Here is a 16822-nt window from a genome sequence, read left to right as displayed (position 1 = left end):
TCCATAGCTTGGTTTACGAGCCCCAATCAGTGTAAAACAGGGCCTTTTAGAAATTTATCTTTTGCTGAGTCCTCCTTTTTCTCCAGTGCCTTCTGGGGAATAAATTCTTGCTCTTTGAGGCTGGGGAACTGGCTCCTTGATGGCAGTGGGGACTTTGGTTACCGCTGCAGGTGTCCTCAGCCTGTTTCAGGAGCTGATGGGAGATCACAGAATAATAGAATGGTAGGGTTGGAAGGGACCTTTAGAAGTCATCTAGTCCAACTCCCCTGCAGAAGCAGGTTCACCTAGATCAGGTCGCATAGGAACATGTCCAGGTGGGTCTTGAAGTCTTGAGGGTGTTGAGGCTAGGCTAGGTGCTGGCTAGATGTAGGCAACTCTGGTGTTCAGCAGGGAGGGCTCACACTCCAGAGGGATATATCTTTGGTCTCTCATTTCAAGATGGAGGAAAATTCCGCTGAAAAAGTGCCTTGCTAAGGTTGTAGTGGCTTAGACTGACTGGGAGAGATCTAAATCCTGCCACCATCACTTGCCCAGGTCAGCAAGGGATAAGCCCACGTCACCCTGAGCGCCTGCACCCCTGGGCTCTCTAATTGACATTAATTTTGTGGCATTAATTTAAAATTAATAAAAAACCCACAACACCACGAAACTTGCTTTCTCTGTCTTGACAAAGGGTTGGTTGTGGAAATTATGTTCCTTGCTAGTACAAGCTGGCAAGGGGCAACAGAGCAAAATCAGAGCTTCACCTCCTTGTCCTTCTCCAGCAGTGAAACACAGACACATCCCAACATCTGAGGTGGTGGAAAGGCCTGTCTCCATGCACAGCCCTGCTGTCCCTCTGGCACAGGTGGTTCGTGGCAGGCAGATGTTCTCCTCATCTGATGAGCAGCAGAAATATGATTTATTCATCATTGTTTTCTTTGTTGTTTCTTACCAGCCCGCTGTACACAGACGACTTTAGGAAGCAGTGTCAGATAAGTAATACATGATGCCTACAGCAGGTGTGTGCATAACAAAAGCATCTGTGTAGGTGCATGTAGAGACTAAAGGGGTGGGGGGACAGGGCTACTGTGCAGGGCTGACATCTCACACCCCCGAGGTGCTGTGTCACCCAGCCTCTGCATCTTTGGTATCAGTCACTCAGATGCCTTTTTACTTGTTGGCACATACCCATTGTATGCAAGGTCATGGCTGTGGTGCAAATAAGTCTCCAAAAGTCAGTGAGGCTACTGAGATGATCAGAGGACTGGAGCATCTTTCTTATGAGGAAAAGCTAGGAGAGCTGGGGCTGTTCAGCCTGGAGGAGAGAAAACTAAAGAGGGAGCTCATTAACAGTTATAAATACCTGAAGGATGGATGTCAGGAGGATGGAGTCAATCTTTTTTCCTTAGTGTCCAGTGACAGGACAAGGGGAAATGGGCAAATGCTGAAACACAAGAAAGTTCAAATTAAACAGAAGGAAAACCTTCTTCCCTGTTCAGGTGAGAGAGCCCTGACACAGGCTGCCCAGGGAGGGTGTGGAGTCTCCTTCTCTGGAGCTTTCCAAAACCAACCTGGACATGTTCCTGTGCCCCCTGATGAAGGGGAACCTGCTTCAGCAGGAGGTTGGACTGGATGATTTCTAGAGTCCTCTTCCAACCCCCATCATTCTGTGATTCTATCGTGTGGAGGGCATGGTAGGCACAGGCAGGAGACGGGGTAGTGATCCTGCCATGGGCACTGGGGAGAGGCCAGGATGCTAACAGCAGGAGTCTGGCACCAGACCAGCATCAGTGCTGGAGCTGTCCCTCAGCACGGGGATCCTGGCCACATGAAGGCAGGCTGTGTCCTGGCTGTAGCTCTAACACAAGCACACACTGCTGTCATGGACCTTGGAGGCATTGCTAGCCCAAGACCAGGATGTTGAGTTATGCAGGTGACCTCAGAGGCGCGCTGTAGGATCAGTATGCCCCAGCAGCCCAGTGCCTGGATGTGCCCTGAGTATACCAGAAGTGCCTCCTGCAGAAGTGTTTGAGAGGCCCCTTAAAACTTTTATTGGTGCTATTTTTTTTTATCTCTCCACCTGTGGAGTAAGGCAACCTTAGTACCGTCAGCCCTCAGCAGGAGAGTAAAATTATAACTGATCCATTTCAGAAACCTCTAAAAATGACCTAAAATAACTTTTCTATATATAAAGATGCCACGATTTTAATGTCCATTATCTCATGACCTAGCACGGCTAGGAAAAGCTATTGTAGATCATTTTTAGTGGTTTCTAAAACAGATTGGTCACACTTTTCCCCTGCACAGTGGGACTCAAGGTACAAGGACAACTAGGCTTTAGAGATGAGGAGGAAGACAAAAAGCTGTGTCTGTAGTGATGCATCCCATACTGCTTCATCCTCAAGTACTTCTTCTTGTGCTCTCCCCAGCTGAGCAGAGATGCTGGAGCTGATCAGGTAACAACTATTTCCTATGAGCCCGAGAGTGGTCAAATGTATGCAAAGTCTGGGGCACTGTGTTCTGGGAAAGTCATCCCCATTCCTGACCCCTGCTCTTGTATGGGGTCTGCAGAGGTGATCGTGGTACCAGCTTTTGCTGCCCCTTGCAGCTCTGAATTTTGCTGGAGCGAAATACAGCTTGTGAACCAGGTGGGATGTGCTCAGCTCTGGTACAGCCTTTCATCCCTTTGCCCCAAGCTCTTGCAGCAAGGCTGGTTAGAGCCCAAGCTGCTGGGAAGCCGCCAGGGCTGGGCATTAAACACGCTGGGTTTGCAGAGAAGACATCAGCAGAGCACATGGAAGAAGTGGCTTCCTGCCATGCGAGAGGTTAATAGACAGATTAGAGAGGGCAGGCGCTGTTTTCAGCGAAAGGAAAGGAGCTCTGCTTTTACAGAGTTCAGCAGCTCCGTGAGGCGACAGGGAAGTAAATATTTACCAGGATTAGGGAGGCTGCGTGCAGGAGCTCGGGCAGAAGTGCTTGTGGCAGGGGAAACGTGTTGCTCGGGTTGTTTTCAGCATGGGGCAGGGACTGAGAGATGGACGTCAGCCAGGGGAGGATAAAGGAGGTTGAAGCGGGACACCCCGCACCCAGAGGCACTGCCCAAAGCCTCAGGGCAGAAAAAGCCTTTAGTACTCCCTTGATGGCTTTGTTTTCCTCCTCTGCCTTGCCTGGCGGACTGGCCCACCTCCAAAGACAGCATTATGGAGCGCCGGATCGATTGGAGCGTGCAATTTTATTTGCTCTCTTTAAGAGCCTCTGATGGGCAGGATGAGCTGTGCCAACAAACGCCTTTCCTGGGAGAGGAGGGGACTGGAACGGGGTTACAAACCACCGTCTCCCACAGGGACACAGGCATCCTGCTACCGGCTTGGGGAAGGCACCATGGCAAGGTGGGCAAAGATAGCCCTCCCAATGCACCATAGCAGGTGAGAAGGGGCTCGCAGCCCTCTCCTTTGTGGTGTCTGGTGACCATGGCCACGATCACCCGCATGGTGCCACGGTCACAGTCCCCAGTGGTACATCACACCAGCCTTGTGCTCCCCGGTGGGGTGGGCTTTCTGCTCATCAAGATGGAAAGTGTGCAGTTGCATGACATCTCCCTCCCAATACACCTGGGAATGATAGCTCATTGGAGAGATGGAGGTGGCAGGAGTGACCCTGTGAGACAGTTTGTCCCTGTAGAGAAAGAGGGGGAGATGGCTGGGGCATGAGAGGCTTCATGTAGCAGCATCCCTTCAGCTGCATGGGCACCCCTGAAGATGCTGCATGGGCACCGGGGAGGCAGAAATACAGTGGTCATTTTGTCCCCTTCCTCAGCCTCTCCTTGCACCTGTGACTTACTAAAAGGCACCAGAGGCTGAGAGGTGGAGGATGCTGTTGGCACAGCGGCTAGGAGTTGCGTTTGAGGCCTCAAACTTGGAGCAAAGGACAGGATCTTCAAGTCATTCAAGGCTGTGAAAATGAGGCACCTTCAAAGGCTGCTGCCGAGCGGGGCTGGAAGCAAGAGGCAGCTTGGGCAGCATCCCTTCACCCAGCAAAGCAAACCTACCTCAACGGTTAGCACAGATCACCAAGGGCTAGATACGGCATAATACTGGAGACAACAGCGGCAAATTATCCTCAGACGGACTAATGGTGGCTCAGCAGCAGTGCAGCGCACTCCGTGTTGCTGTTGGTGTGGCGCCGGACCGCTGAGCGCGGGCAGCATCCCCGGCATCCCCGCGCCGCGCACCTCAGCCCCGTCCGGCGGTTAGCCCACACTGCCACCGCGCGGCAGGACCTGTCCCTACAGCCCCTGCACCCCGTCAGCACCTCCCGGAGAACTCACCCTCCTAGTACCTCCTGCAAAGGACGATGCCGCCCCCCAGGGTGCTCCTGCCTCACAGCCCGGGGGCAGCTGGGGGGCAGGGAAAGGGTTAAGGAGCCAGCGAGGATGAGGAGGATGCTGTAGCAGGCATCAGGCCCTTGTCTCTGGCCTTGCGATTAGCCACTCTCTTTTGCTGCAGAGAGTCTGCTTGAATAATTTAGCTGGGAGGCTCATTAACCAGGCTCTGGCCTTCGTCTGCTGGCTGCTGGCTGAACTAGCCATTAGGAGCAACACACCTCACAGACCAGCACAACCTTGCCTCCCTGCCCACTGCCCCCCTCCCTCTCCCTCTCCCCTTCTCTCCCTCTCCCTCTCCCTCTCCCTTCTGCCTTTGTCTCTTTTCATCTGCCCATTGCCTTTCCAGCCCGTCTCAGGGGAGACAGGGTATGTCCAAGCCCCGTGCCTCAGTTTCCCCTCTGTAGACTGCAGTAGGGTGCTGTAGCTGGCACACATGGCATCTCACAGGAATGTTTTCCTAGCAAAACCCATCGTTATGTCCTGGCTGTGGGCTCTGCTGTGCAGTGCTGGGCAGGGATCCGGCAGCCCATCCCAGCTGACCGTGTTCACTGGATGAGTCTTGCCCTCTCCAGAGGGCATGATCAAGCTGCTGTTTCTCACCAGAGTCTTGCTCTGGTCCCAGACACTTCCCCAAGTGTCATACACTGGTACAGCCTGGGCTATAACTAAGTGGGGCCAAGGAGACCTCCAGGAGACCAGCAGCTCTGCAGGGCTGTGTGCCACGAGGGGATTTGCATAGACATGGTTGTGCAGGGGTGTCTCATTTTCTGTTTATGTCTTGAGGCTTTGGTATCCTTTAGGTGCTGCCAGCTCACTGGTGCAGCAAGGGTACCTTTAGCCAACTCACTGCCCTCTTTACTTCTCTGGCACAGCTTGCAGAGAGGTGTTAAGCTGGTGCACCTGCACCAATGTCGGTATGAGCTGCTCCACAGCAAGACATATTTCGTGTGGGTGTTGTGATTTGCCCTTGCAGCCCTCCAAGTGCTTCCCAGCTGAGGGGTGCTCTCTGAACTCTCGCATCACTGCATCCCAATTTGTGTCTCATTTTTGGTGATGGCCGTGGGTAAGACATCTGCCTGAGCAGCAGGGAGGAGAGTGGTTATTAGCTCTGTGGTGGGGAACACTGCCAGGACTGCAGTGGGGTGATGAACAGCAATGTTTGCAGTGAGGCTGTCAGGTCTGCTAGGTTTGTTTCAAAAGCTCTTCTTGGAGAGAAGAGTGTGTCCTGGACACCTTGGGGGATGTGTGGGGATGAAGGCTAATGAAGGAAGGACAAGAGGGACTACTGTAGGTTCAGATAGCCTTTCTGAGGCAGCCCTGGTGCACATCCAGAGTGTATTTTATGGCCAGGCATTGTGCCAAGGTGCTGCAGTTAGAACCAAACTCTGCTCTTAGCAAATGCAGGTGTCAAGGTACTGAGAAGAGCTGACTTTGGTTTCAGTTCAGATAAGATTTTTACCAATGTTCAAGGGCAAGATTTGAGCAGCTGAGAAGTATCACTTCTAATCCTCTGGCACCCACCAGCCCTCAGCATTTTGCAGAGTCTTCCTGCACCTCTGGCTGTCCTTCTGCAAAGAGCACAGCACATATGTATGCCTGGAAAAGTCAAGTGCAGTGTGATCATTTTAAAATCCTCTGCTGCATCTAACCTCAAGGACTGACTGATAAAGCCAGAGGAAAGCTGCTTCCCACTGCATGCTCTCCTCCTCTCTCTAATTGCCTCTGTGTCTCTTGGGAGGCAGAGACCTGGGATGGGATGTTCTGCCCCACTACTGAAAGCATTAATGCCACCAATCTCCCCACAGAGTTGGATTTTCTCTTTTGGTTTCAAGTTGTTGCTTCTTGTCTAGCCATAAGTGGTCCTTCTTCCTCCCTTTGAAGACCTTCCTCCATTTGAAGACCTCTGGTCTTTTGGAGGATCATCACTCAACAAGTTAGTCACTCCCCAGGGACATGGCAGAGAAAGCCGTGAGCACTGTAGCTTAATGGGGTCGAGAGAACGGCACCTCCTCCCCATCAGCCATGTCTCTGTCACAGCCTTGAAGACAATTTCCCAAGGTACCTGTCAACCTCCTCTGTTTCTCATTAGACCTGGTGAGCTGCCAGGGGAGAAGGTGAGCTGCTATGCACAGCCCAGTCCAAAGTGAGGTCTCGTGGAGGACCTCAGCAGCAGACATGGGACAAAGGTTCCTAGATGCTTTGAGCAGTTAATGAATGCAGACCAGGTTCCTCTTGCAGATTGTGTCCCCTCCCAAGCTGGCAGCAGCTGAGAATGGAGGGACACCCTCTTGTTCAGAACTTGGTGATAACCCCACCTCAACATATGATTTCTCTTTCCCTGGCAGCCCCCCCGAAGGAGCCCGTGCTGATGTGCCGGTCCAACAACTACCCCAAGGGTTTCTACTGCAGCTGGCACCTGCCCACTCCCACCTACATCCCCAACTCCTTCAACATCTCTGTCATGTAAGTGCCTGGCAAGGAAGGGTGCAGTGGGGTGAGTTTTGTCCTTGCAGCCTGGAGCAGATCCCAACTAGTGTCATAAAGTTTGAGGGCAATGGGTCTGACCTGTGCTGAGTGTATGGCATTGGTGTCCCAAAAACAAGCCTGGGGAGGATGCCTCAAGGACATCCAAACTGGGTGCTTGGCACTGGGGACTGGAAACTGAAAGTTCCAATTTCCCCAGAGGGGACCACAAAAGTCCCCAGCTCACAGACCCCCTTCCCCACCAGGTCCATTATCTCTGCGCCACTTGTCAACAGTGGAGGTTGTGCCCAGTGTTTTTTGGCACATTTGGCACAGCCATACTCCCTTCTGCCTTACGCTGGCTGCATTCAGGCAGCAGCAGTGTCCATCACCAGCTGGGAGCTGGAGTTGTTGCAACCTGAGTAGAGATGGCTGAAGGCAGACAAGATCACTCTCTGCAGCTACCTGAAAGGAGGTTGAAGTGAGTCCTGCTCTGGCAAGGGGGTTGGACTAGATGATCTTTCGAGATCCCTACCAACCCTTAAGATTCTGTGATTCTGTGGAGGTCATCCTCTTCTCCCAAGTAACACATGATGGGACAAGAGGAAATGGGCTCACGTTGCACCAATGGAGGTTGAGATTGAACATTGGGAAGAACTTTTTCACTGAGCAGGTTATTAAGCATTGGAACGGGCTGCCCAGGGAGGTGGTGGAGTCACCATCCCTGGAGATATTCAAAAGACACAGAGATGAGATGCTGAGGGACATGGTGTTGTTTAGTGATGGGACTGTCCATGTGAGGTTAGTGGTTGGACTCAATGATCTTAAAGGTCTTTTCCAACCAAAATGATTCTATGATTCTATGAACTGATCACAGGATGGCATCGTCCCCCACTCTGTGTCCAGATCCTGGCACAGCCCTTATACAGACTGGTGTCACGCATTTTCTTCTGGGGGTAGCGTCACCAGCAGAAAGGAGACCCTGTTCCTCTCAAAGGAGAGGCAGGACCAACTCGGACCCCAAGCCAGGAGGATCTCATCCTTTCCTCAGGGCCAGTGTGAGGACATTCACCACAGCCTCTGCAGGCTTAGCATGAAACATTAAAACACACGAGCCTGCGAAATTCAGGAGGAAAAGCAGCCCTTTGGCCGTGAGAGGGGATGGCACACGGGGACCATAGGTGTGACCATAGAGTGGTGCATCCCCAACCCCGAGCACTGCTCCCTAGGTAACAGCTCTTCTCACCTCTGCTTTCCAGACACGGCATGAGAGAGATGGCCTGTGAGAAGGACGTCTTTCTCAAAAACAGGTGTCACATCAGATACCTCCAGCTCTTCTCAACGGTGAAGTACAAGGTGACTCTGACAGTCACGAATGCTCTGGGCAAAAACTCCACCACTGTCACCTTTGACGAGTTTGCCATAGGTAACTTCTGCAGCAGCAACTGGCCTCTCTGAGCTGGTGTTGGGATTGGTTTACTCCACATGGAGTCTCTGCCTACCATGAGATGTAGCTGGGGTCTGAGCCACACTGGCATCCCCCTCATGCCTCTGCTGATTCTCCTGGCCCCACTGTAATTGGTGCTGGCAACTGGGGGAGCCAGGCAGGATGCCCACAGGCAGCCCACGTGCTGGCTCCATCCCCAGTGGTCCAGGTTTCCCGTGGTTGCTGAGCTCCTCCCTGTGTGGAGACTGGGAAGGAGGCTGCCACATACCGTGGCAGGCAGAGGGCTGTGAAACTGATGTGGTGGGACAAATGGCTTTGCCTTTCTTGCCACTCTGGGTGTTCCTCAAAGAGAGGGTTGGTGTTTGTGCTGGAAACGGAGTCATGGGAATTAGGATTGGAAGAGAAATTAAAATGTCATGTCCTCTTGCCCCGATCCCTAGGCAGGATAAAGCCCTTTCAAAGTCACCCTCCACCACTTCCACTTTACCTAACATGCTCCTAAAAACTCTGTTTCCCCACTTTGCTCCCCTTCACTGTCCCACCTGGGCAGTGGATGCTTCGCAATGAGGGACAGGGAGCAGCAGGCCCTGGGAGCCAGGCGTCCGTGCCACCAGCTACACCAGGCAGGGATGCTGCCTGCCTTGGCCAGACCCATGATCCGGATGATTCTCCAACTGTGAAGGACTGATGTGGATTGAGCAATTCAGTTCCAGGCATTGCAAAGCAGGGAGCTAGGCACAGACCTTTTGCCACCAGCCAAAGCCAGGTTACTGCCAGCGCTGTGACAAAACTGCCCATCCTCAAAGGATGGGAAAAATGGGAGAGAACAGAGGTCAGGAACACATCGGAAAAAAAATTGCTGGTTATATGTGGCAGTTGCCAGACCAGAAAAACAATAAATGAGTACTTGAAGGGCAGACAGCAGTCAGTCTTTGACTTCAGTGTGTTGCATGTGCCAGTCCTGAGCGTCTGGAAGAACCAGAATGCAATACAAGAAGCTCCGCTGCTATCTCAGATTTTCCCTTTCTACCCCAAATCCTGGAAGACATCAAACAAGGAACACGGTGCCAGCCCTGAACAGAGAAGGAAAGTTATTTTGGAGCAGGGACTGTCCTGCCATGTGCCTGCAGCTGCAGTCCATTTCCAAAGCTTGTGTTTGTCGGTGCATCGTGAGTGTTGATAACAAGGCAAGGCACTTAGCAGGGAAGTGCTGGATTTTCAGTCACTTGGGTGCCTTTAAATGGAAATTATTGTGTTTGTGGAAGATACACTCCTTAAAAATGAAGGTAACCTTCAGCCTTCCAGGCCCAGGGCAGCAATTAAGCTGCATTTTCTGAGTTCTTTGCATTCCCTCCTGTAGGAGTTCAGGGCATCATCCTCTAACATCTGCATCCCACCCATGCCCTGCTTGGCTTCCCAAACATCTGGTCCTCCATCCAACACACAAGGGCAACCCGCCTGGGAAGCACACCCAGCCCCGGGCATCCCTGCACCAGCACAAGCCGGATCCATCCCACCAGTTTGAACTTATCAAACTGGGTCAGAGGAGCGGTGAGCAGAGGCCAGTAATGCCCCTAGACAGCCATTACCGTGGGTGCAACACTGCTGGCTCTTGCAAGAGTGCCTGGAGGGGTGCAGGGTGCCTGGACATGCCCTGCTGATTGTGGTGGGAGATAAGACCCCTTGGCACCACCTAGCAGATACTCTAACACCCTCTGGGATGGCATTTGGGGAAGAGATGATGGGCTGGTGTCAATAAGACAGCCCAGTCCCATTAACACTTCAATACCTAGTGACCTTAAAATCTCCATATTCTGCACAGCTATGAAATCCTCCTCTTCAGGATTTGGTACAGCTACTGTGTGTAAGAAGCACATGAACAGAGTGACTGAGTGTTCAAGCAGGCAGTCACAAGGCTTAGCAGGATCATTACAGGATGAACTCAGCTGTCACCTTCCCCAAACAGAGCTTCTCCTTGTGCCATCCTGGCATTTCCAATTAAAAAAAGTGTGCTGTGTTAGAGTATTTTGCCATGTAGCTTTGCCCCAGGATGCTTACTTTCCTTGGAGACGTTTCTGTGTTTCAGTGTATCTTCTGGCTCTCTTCTCTGCAGCTGCAAGCCCGGGGCTGTGTCCCAGTGTGGTAGGTGCTGGCAGAGTGGCTCTAACACCAGCAAGCTGAGCTGAGATCTCATCTTGGGAGTCATGCTGGGTTTCACTCTGCTAGATGGAGAAGTGGAAAACCTATGGCTCAGCCTGTTGAAGAAAGGCTGCATGGGAGTGTTGCAACCTGCTAAAATGGAGAGACAGCAACAACCAGCAACTGCACCGTGCTTCTCCTAAAGTCCCAGGGCTGGGGATGGCTGAGCTTGCCTTCTGTTTGCCCGTTAGCCTAGAGAAAACCATCACACCTTCTGCATAGAGATCGAACCCCACATGAAAAACCCTCAGGACTCGTGCCCTGCTGGGGACAGAGCAGCCTGGAGCCAACATGACAGTCATGCAGGGCAGGCTGCTCTCCCTCCTAGCACCATCTGAGCTGGGAGCAGACCTGCAGCTGGGTCAGACCACCCACCCAGCCTGGGTAAACACAAAAAGTCCCCTGGAGTGATGTCTTTGGGTCTCCTTCCTCCTTCCCTAGAGCCCCCAGCAGAAAATCCCTGTCCCAGCTGCTCCGAAGATGGGCTTTAATTGAGTGGAAAATGACTGGTACTTTCTTTTGCTATAGCGAGCCCACGCCTTACTGGCAGTCATGCCATACTGGCTATTAGCAGCCAGCTGTAAGGGGTCACTCTGCATTCCCATTTTCAGTGATGACTGGAAAAGCTTTTCCAGCCCTCTGGCCCCATCTCTCATTGGTAGGAGGTCTGGGCTGCCTTCCTCCTCGTCTTGCTCCTAGAAATTGTTTTCGTAATTATGCCTTCTGCAAAGATATTGATATCAATAAAGGTGAGTGTGGGGAGGGCAAGGCTCTGCAGAGCCCTGTAGACATCAGGGCTCCAGCCAGAGGCAGGAGGAAGTGGGATAGGGGCTGAAAGGGAAGGGTTCTGGAGCAGAGGAAGGTGTCAAGGGGGAGTGAGGTGGCATGTCAGGAGCTGCCACTTCCCTTATGAGGGCTGGAACAGCTTGGGGACATTTGTGGCCTCCAGGACACAACTCCACCTTCTTGCCTGTGCTTCAGCCCAAGAACCAGGTAGCTGGCATGTGCATACCCCAGGACACCACAAGCATCACCACCCTGCAGCAGTACCAGCATCTCACCTCAGTACCTTTCTCCTCGTGTGGGGCAAATTAGAAGAAGTTGTACAGCATTAAAAGAAGGAGCACAGTCTTGGACAGAGGCTTGCAGGCATGGATGCCTTCCCTAGTTCTGCCACCTATTCCCTGTGTGACCTTGGAAAGGCCACCTGGTCCTCCCAGCTCCGGCTGTAGGGCGATTAAGATGCAGAGCATCTCGGAGGGGCTGCATGAGAACAAACGTGCCCCGTGTCTGTATGAAATTCAGAGTCTCTGGACACGGCTATACAGTTGCTTAGGCAGAAGGTCAGTTCAATTCATACTACTTAGGGAGGCAGAATTAAATTACCTAGACTGACATTTGGCTAAGACGTGGAGTTTAATATCCCTCTGCTCACGTAAAATGCCAGGGGATATTTAGTGGCCGCATGGGACCCATTCTAGTGCTCGTTGGAGGGACAGGACGGGTGACAGGCCTCTGCGTGCCGCCCTGCCTGCAGCTCTCTCTCGGCTGCCTCTCTGGACCGTCAGCTCCATTCCAAGGCCTGTCTGACAACAGCCAGGGGCGATGGTAGCGGCAGCTAAGGACTGGCAGTTAAGGTATGAGAGTGTGCGAGGCCTTTTGGAAGAGCTGCTCTCCACGTCTGTCCTTGCACACTGAGCCCTCACTTGGACACAGCAGCCGAAAACCAAGTGAGAAGAGCTGTGAGTTGCCTCCCTGCCAAGCCTCCTTCCCAGGAATGTCTGATGATGCTCCATCAGCTCTGCAGGATAATGTTACATCTGGTTTTCTAGCCGCTTAACCAGTACTCAGCCTAATGCCCATCGTCCATTATTATTATTACTATTACTGCTTTTATTACGTTACTGCCTGCAGGTCCTCGCCGGGGACAGGGCTCTATTATGCTGGCTGACGTACAGCGAGAGACCCTGCCTCGCCATTTGCAGGCTAAATGGAGGCAGACAAAGACTGGGGAAGGAGGAATCCTCATCCATGTGTGCAGAGCAGGAACCCTTGAGGCTGCATAGGATGAAGGACTCCTTCAAGGTCACATAGAAATCAGGGAACTGGACACAGCCCCTCTCTCCTCACTCCTCAACTGGCTTCTGCAGGAATGGTCCTAATGTTTCTCATGAGGAACATCTGTCCTAGGAGATGTAGGTGTGTCCTTGCTGGATCAGCTGCTGGAGGTGCTGTCTCCTCTCCTGTCTCTTGCATCCTGCCTCTCTTGGAGGGACGTGGCAGGAGCAGCCTTGGCTCTGTGCTTTTGGAGGGACTGGCACTGCAGCACTTTCTAGCCTGGGCAGGAGTCCCATGGATGGGACACGTGGGAAGGCAGAAGGGACTGCTGGTTTTCCCATTAACCCACAGCCCCATCTGAAGGCTTGCAGCAGCTGGGAGGGCAGCTTGCTTCAACAACTGAGCTCTGCCATGCTCACTTAGAGCCAGGGCAGCCCTTCCCGGCATGCCAGAGACAGTCTCCAGCCCCTACAGGAGTAGGTCTGAGGGTCACATCCCTGCAAAACAGGCAAATGACTCCCACCTCAGCATTAGGGCACCTTTTTTTTTATTGCTTTCCTCCAACTCACCACAGTGGCACCTCTCAATACTGCCCAAGCACAAGTGCATCCCTCTGCCATGGCTCCATGGCTCCTCTGGCACTCCAAAAACCAGGGCCAGACTCCCTGTGTTACCCCAAGGAGTATCCAGTCACACCTGTCCCCAGCCCGGTGACTTCCTTTCCACCTCCTCAGCGCAGACCCGCAGTTCACAGTCATCTGCATTCCTTTAGCCAAACAGGCTTTTGTTTTGCAAACTGAGCCCGCTGAGCCAGCGCTGGATTTATACTTTTCCATATGCGTTTGGACTCCAAGTCCCCGTCGATGGAAGCTGATGTCCGGCCCGAGTACAGGGATTCAAAGCGAGCAGAGGAATTACACGGCCATCTGGAGTAGCTCAGTACAGCACGGCCTCAGCAAGTCATCCCTCCTGCCAAGGAGAAAGCTCTAAACGGAAAATTGTATCCCACTCTGCCACAGGGAGGGGTCAGTGGAAGCTGGGAGGTGGCACTGGGCACCCACGGTCAGGCCAGTGGGTCTGGGAGCATCCTCTGAGCACTGAGTACAGTGAAGACGGAAGAAGCTGTCCCATACTCTATCAGGCAGAGAGGGACTCCCCACGATCCCAGTGCCCCTCCTCCATGCTTGGGAGTCGAATTTGATGGTGGTACTTTCACAAGCTATTACTTGAAGTGGCTGGAGACGGGAGACCATGACACAGTCCAGAAATTTTCAGGCCAGGAGGGATCCACTGGTCTGCCTGTGGGCTTTAGGTTAAGAGCTCTCCTGGGACATGAAGACTCATGTGCATTGCTAGTCTTGGAGTGTACAGAGAGCCCTCTTCCACCCCAGGCATAGCTGTGCACCCAGCTCCCTGTGCCCACCTCCTTTCTGGCCATGAGGAAAGGAGAAGTGTGGGTATACTCTAATCTCAGTCTTCTTGTAGTTTGCTATTGAAGATTGGAAGTTTAAGGTGTCGGGAGCTGAGCAAACCCTTGGTAAGAAGCAAGGCTCTCTCTGCAACAGTCGATGTCATTCATCACAGCCTGTCTGTGGATTGCTCCCAGCACTCTAAAAGCAGCTGCAACTTCACAGTACATTGCATAGTTCACAGCCAATTAATATTTGCTTGAAATACTTATCAAGTAGCAAGAAAACATCGCTGTATCCCAAAAGCAGAGCAGAGATGAGATAGAGTGCGCTGGGGTGGAAGGTGACCATGGCAATCCTTTGTCCATGGCAAATATGATGTGACAATGCTTTGAATCACCAAAACTCCAGCCCTAAACTAAAGGGCCAAAGTCTGCCACATTACTGAAAGGTAAGCAGATTTGAATGAGGGTCAGACCTCCAGAAATCAGGTGTGAGGACAGTGCAGGATTTGGGCTTGGTGGGATCCTTGGTCTCATCCAAGTAGCCCTGGGGAGGAGGGGTGCTCCCTGACTCAGATAGGTTATTTCCATAAGTCTCCAGACCTGGCACCTCCTTGACGGTGATTATTTTGAGCCGGGACAGCCATATTGCTGACCTGGACAAGAAGAGGTGATTTTGTGTCTAATTAGTTTGGGAAAAGGATGTTGGCTGCTCCCCTTGGAAAGCACACGGCTCAAAGCCCAGCCAGCTGTGCCGAGAGGTGTATGGAAGGATGCCACATGCAGAGCTTTACCAGACATCCTCTTCTCTTCCAGTAAAACCAGACCCTCCGGAGAGCGTGGTGGCTAAACCTGTGCCCAATAACCCTCGGAGACTGGAGGTGTCATGGCAAAACCCCTCGTCCTGGCCTGACCCTGAGTCTTTCCCGCTCAAGTTCTTCCTGCGGTATCGGCCCCTCATCCTGGACCAGTGGCAACACGTAAGCAATGCTGAGCTGGTCGGGATGGGAGGGCATGGGGCGGGGGGGAAGCTGGTGGCTGGGAACAAGTTGCACTGGGAACAAGTGACCAGGGATCAAAAAACACCAAAAAAAAGGCCTGTTTACTGCCCAGACAACCCAGTCCCTTTTCCACTCCTCTGTCTCTTCCTCTCTGTCTTTTAACTCACATGCTGCCTACAAATGGCTCTGCAGGCTCTCCACATTTTCATCCGCGGCCCCTATCTACTTTCCATACATATGTTCTATATAAAACCTGCCAACGAGATGTAAAAGGCATTTAAAGTATAAATGTCACCACATTTAAATGTGCCTCTGCCACATTTAGATTTTGAACTGAAGATAAAATACCGCTCGCCATAACTCAGAGCACAGCCGTGGAGCAATCGCTGCGATGTTATCATATTTCTTGCTTTTATTTCTTGTTTCTTTAAAAAAAAAAAACAGCCAGTGAAATCCTTGGCAGCCTGGAGGACGGATTTCATTTGTTAGCTGTAGGAAGATAATGAACAGGCTTTTTTCCTACTCCCCTTCCCCAACTCTTTGTGCTGCTTGCATGCTCAGCTTGTGAAGAAAAGTAATCTGCTGCTCGAGGAGAGGTGCTGCTACACTGGCACGGCTCATCCAGCATCCCCTCTGCGCTGAGCTGGGCCGGTTGAAAGCCAATTAGCTTTGACTGATAAAGCATTTTGCCTTCCCTATCCCAAAAAAAAACCCCAAATACGAGGCAGCACTCAGTCCCCGGGGAGCTTGCCTGTGTCCTGAAGCCAAGCAGACCTTTCTGCCAGTCAGCTCTTCCTGGGGAGAGAAATGGATGAGAGAGGTGACAGGAGGCTTTGCTTGTGTCTCTGCAAGATATCGATGTCTCGGCGACTTTTTCTTTGTGTTGGTTGGTTTTTTTTGATGAGGCAGAACCGCAGGTCGTGTTTCAGATTGAAGCGTTTGCTGACGGCTTTGAAAATCAGAGGAGGGTTGGGAGAGGGTTTTCCTGCTTATCTCTTTGCCCTTCACTTCACTCCTGGGAGCGGGAGAGCATCTGCAGAGCATCCCAAATGGTAAGAAAGCAGAGGTGGAGTCTGAGTATTAGTTTGCTGTGGATATATAGTTTTTCTTCACTTGCCGGAGAAATGCTTGAATGGTAGAAGCTGTTAAAAAAAGGGAAAGAATTAATTGGAAATGCCGAACAGAACATCAGTTTTTACAAGGTGTGAAACTGATGTGGAAAATACTGGTGCTTTTACCCTGCCACAGCCTGATCCAGCCAAGCACCCTGCAAATGCAGGGCTTTGCACCGAAAAGTGATGGGAGAGCTAGCGAGCTGCCTCCTACCTCAACACCCTCAGGGAGGCTAGTCCCTTCATCACTGGGTATTGGGTACCATATCCACAGGGTCAGTCATGGCAAGGGGCAATGAGGGGACATTGTGGCCTCTCCATCAGTGCTCTCAGGCAGGCAGTGGTGTTGGGAAGTACATGGAGGTGACGGTGACACTGTGGTGGTGCCCACTCTGGCTGGAAAACACAGTTCTGGACCAGCAAAAGCTTGATTTCTCCTATTCCGAGATATCCTGACTTGCAGAGAGAGCTTGAGGTACCAGCCCTCATGGTGTGTGAAAGGAGGACTGGGAAGGGCTCATCTCCCGTCATCCCAGGAGGGCACAGCCATCCTGGATACCTCTTTTAATCAATATCCCCTTGCAAAAGACATGTCCTCTGTCACCAGCTGATGGAAAAATGTGTTTGGGGAGTAATTTGCTCAGTGAACAAGTGCAAGCATTCAGCGAGTGAGGTACCAGCCTTGTTTTCCAACTCTCTGCCCTGCCGACTGGGTAATGAAAAATCTGATTTGTGGATGATTTGAGGAAAACTGCCACTATTCAT

General features: G+C 52.0%; 1 protein-coding gene across 1 annotated transcript in view; it reads left to right on the top strand.

Annotated features, from left to right (window-relative positions):
* Nucleotides 1–16822, top strand: part of CNTFR (ciliary neurotrophic factor receptor) — a 211414-nt gene that overhangs the window by 184150 nt on the left and 10442 nt on the right. The window contains exons 6-8 of the mRNA XM_062018915.1: nucleotides 6712–6829; nucleotides 8089–8255; nucleotides 14761–14924. Of these exons, the coding sequence (XP_061874899.1) occupies nucleotides 6712–6829; nucleotides 8089–8255; nucleotides 14761–14924 (449 nt within the window). The remainder of the gene's footprint in view (nucleotides 1–6711; nucleotides 6830–8088; nucleotides 8256–14760; nucleotides 14925–16822) is intronic.

This window comes from Colius striatus, chromosome Z (genome assembly GCF_028858725.1).
Source record: "Colius striatus isolate bColStr4 chromosome Z, bColStr4.1.hap1, whole genome shotgun sequence".
In the NCBI taxonomy this organism is placed as follows: Eukaryota; Metazoa; Chordata; class Aves; order Coliiformes; family Coliidae; genus Colius; species Colius striatus.
Note: the sequence above shows the minus strand (reverse complement) of the source record. Positions and strands in the feature narration are given on the sequence as shown.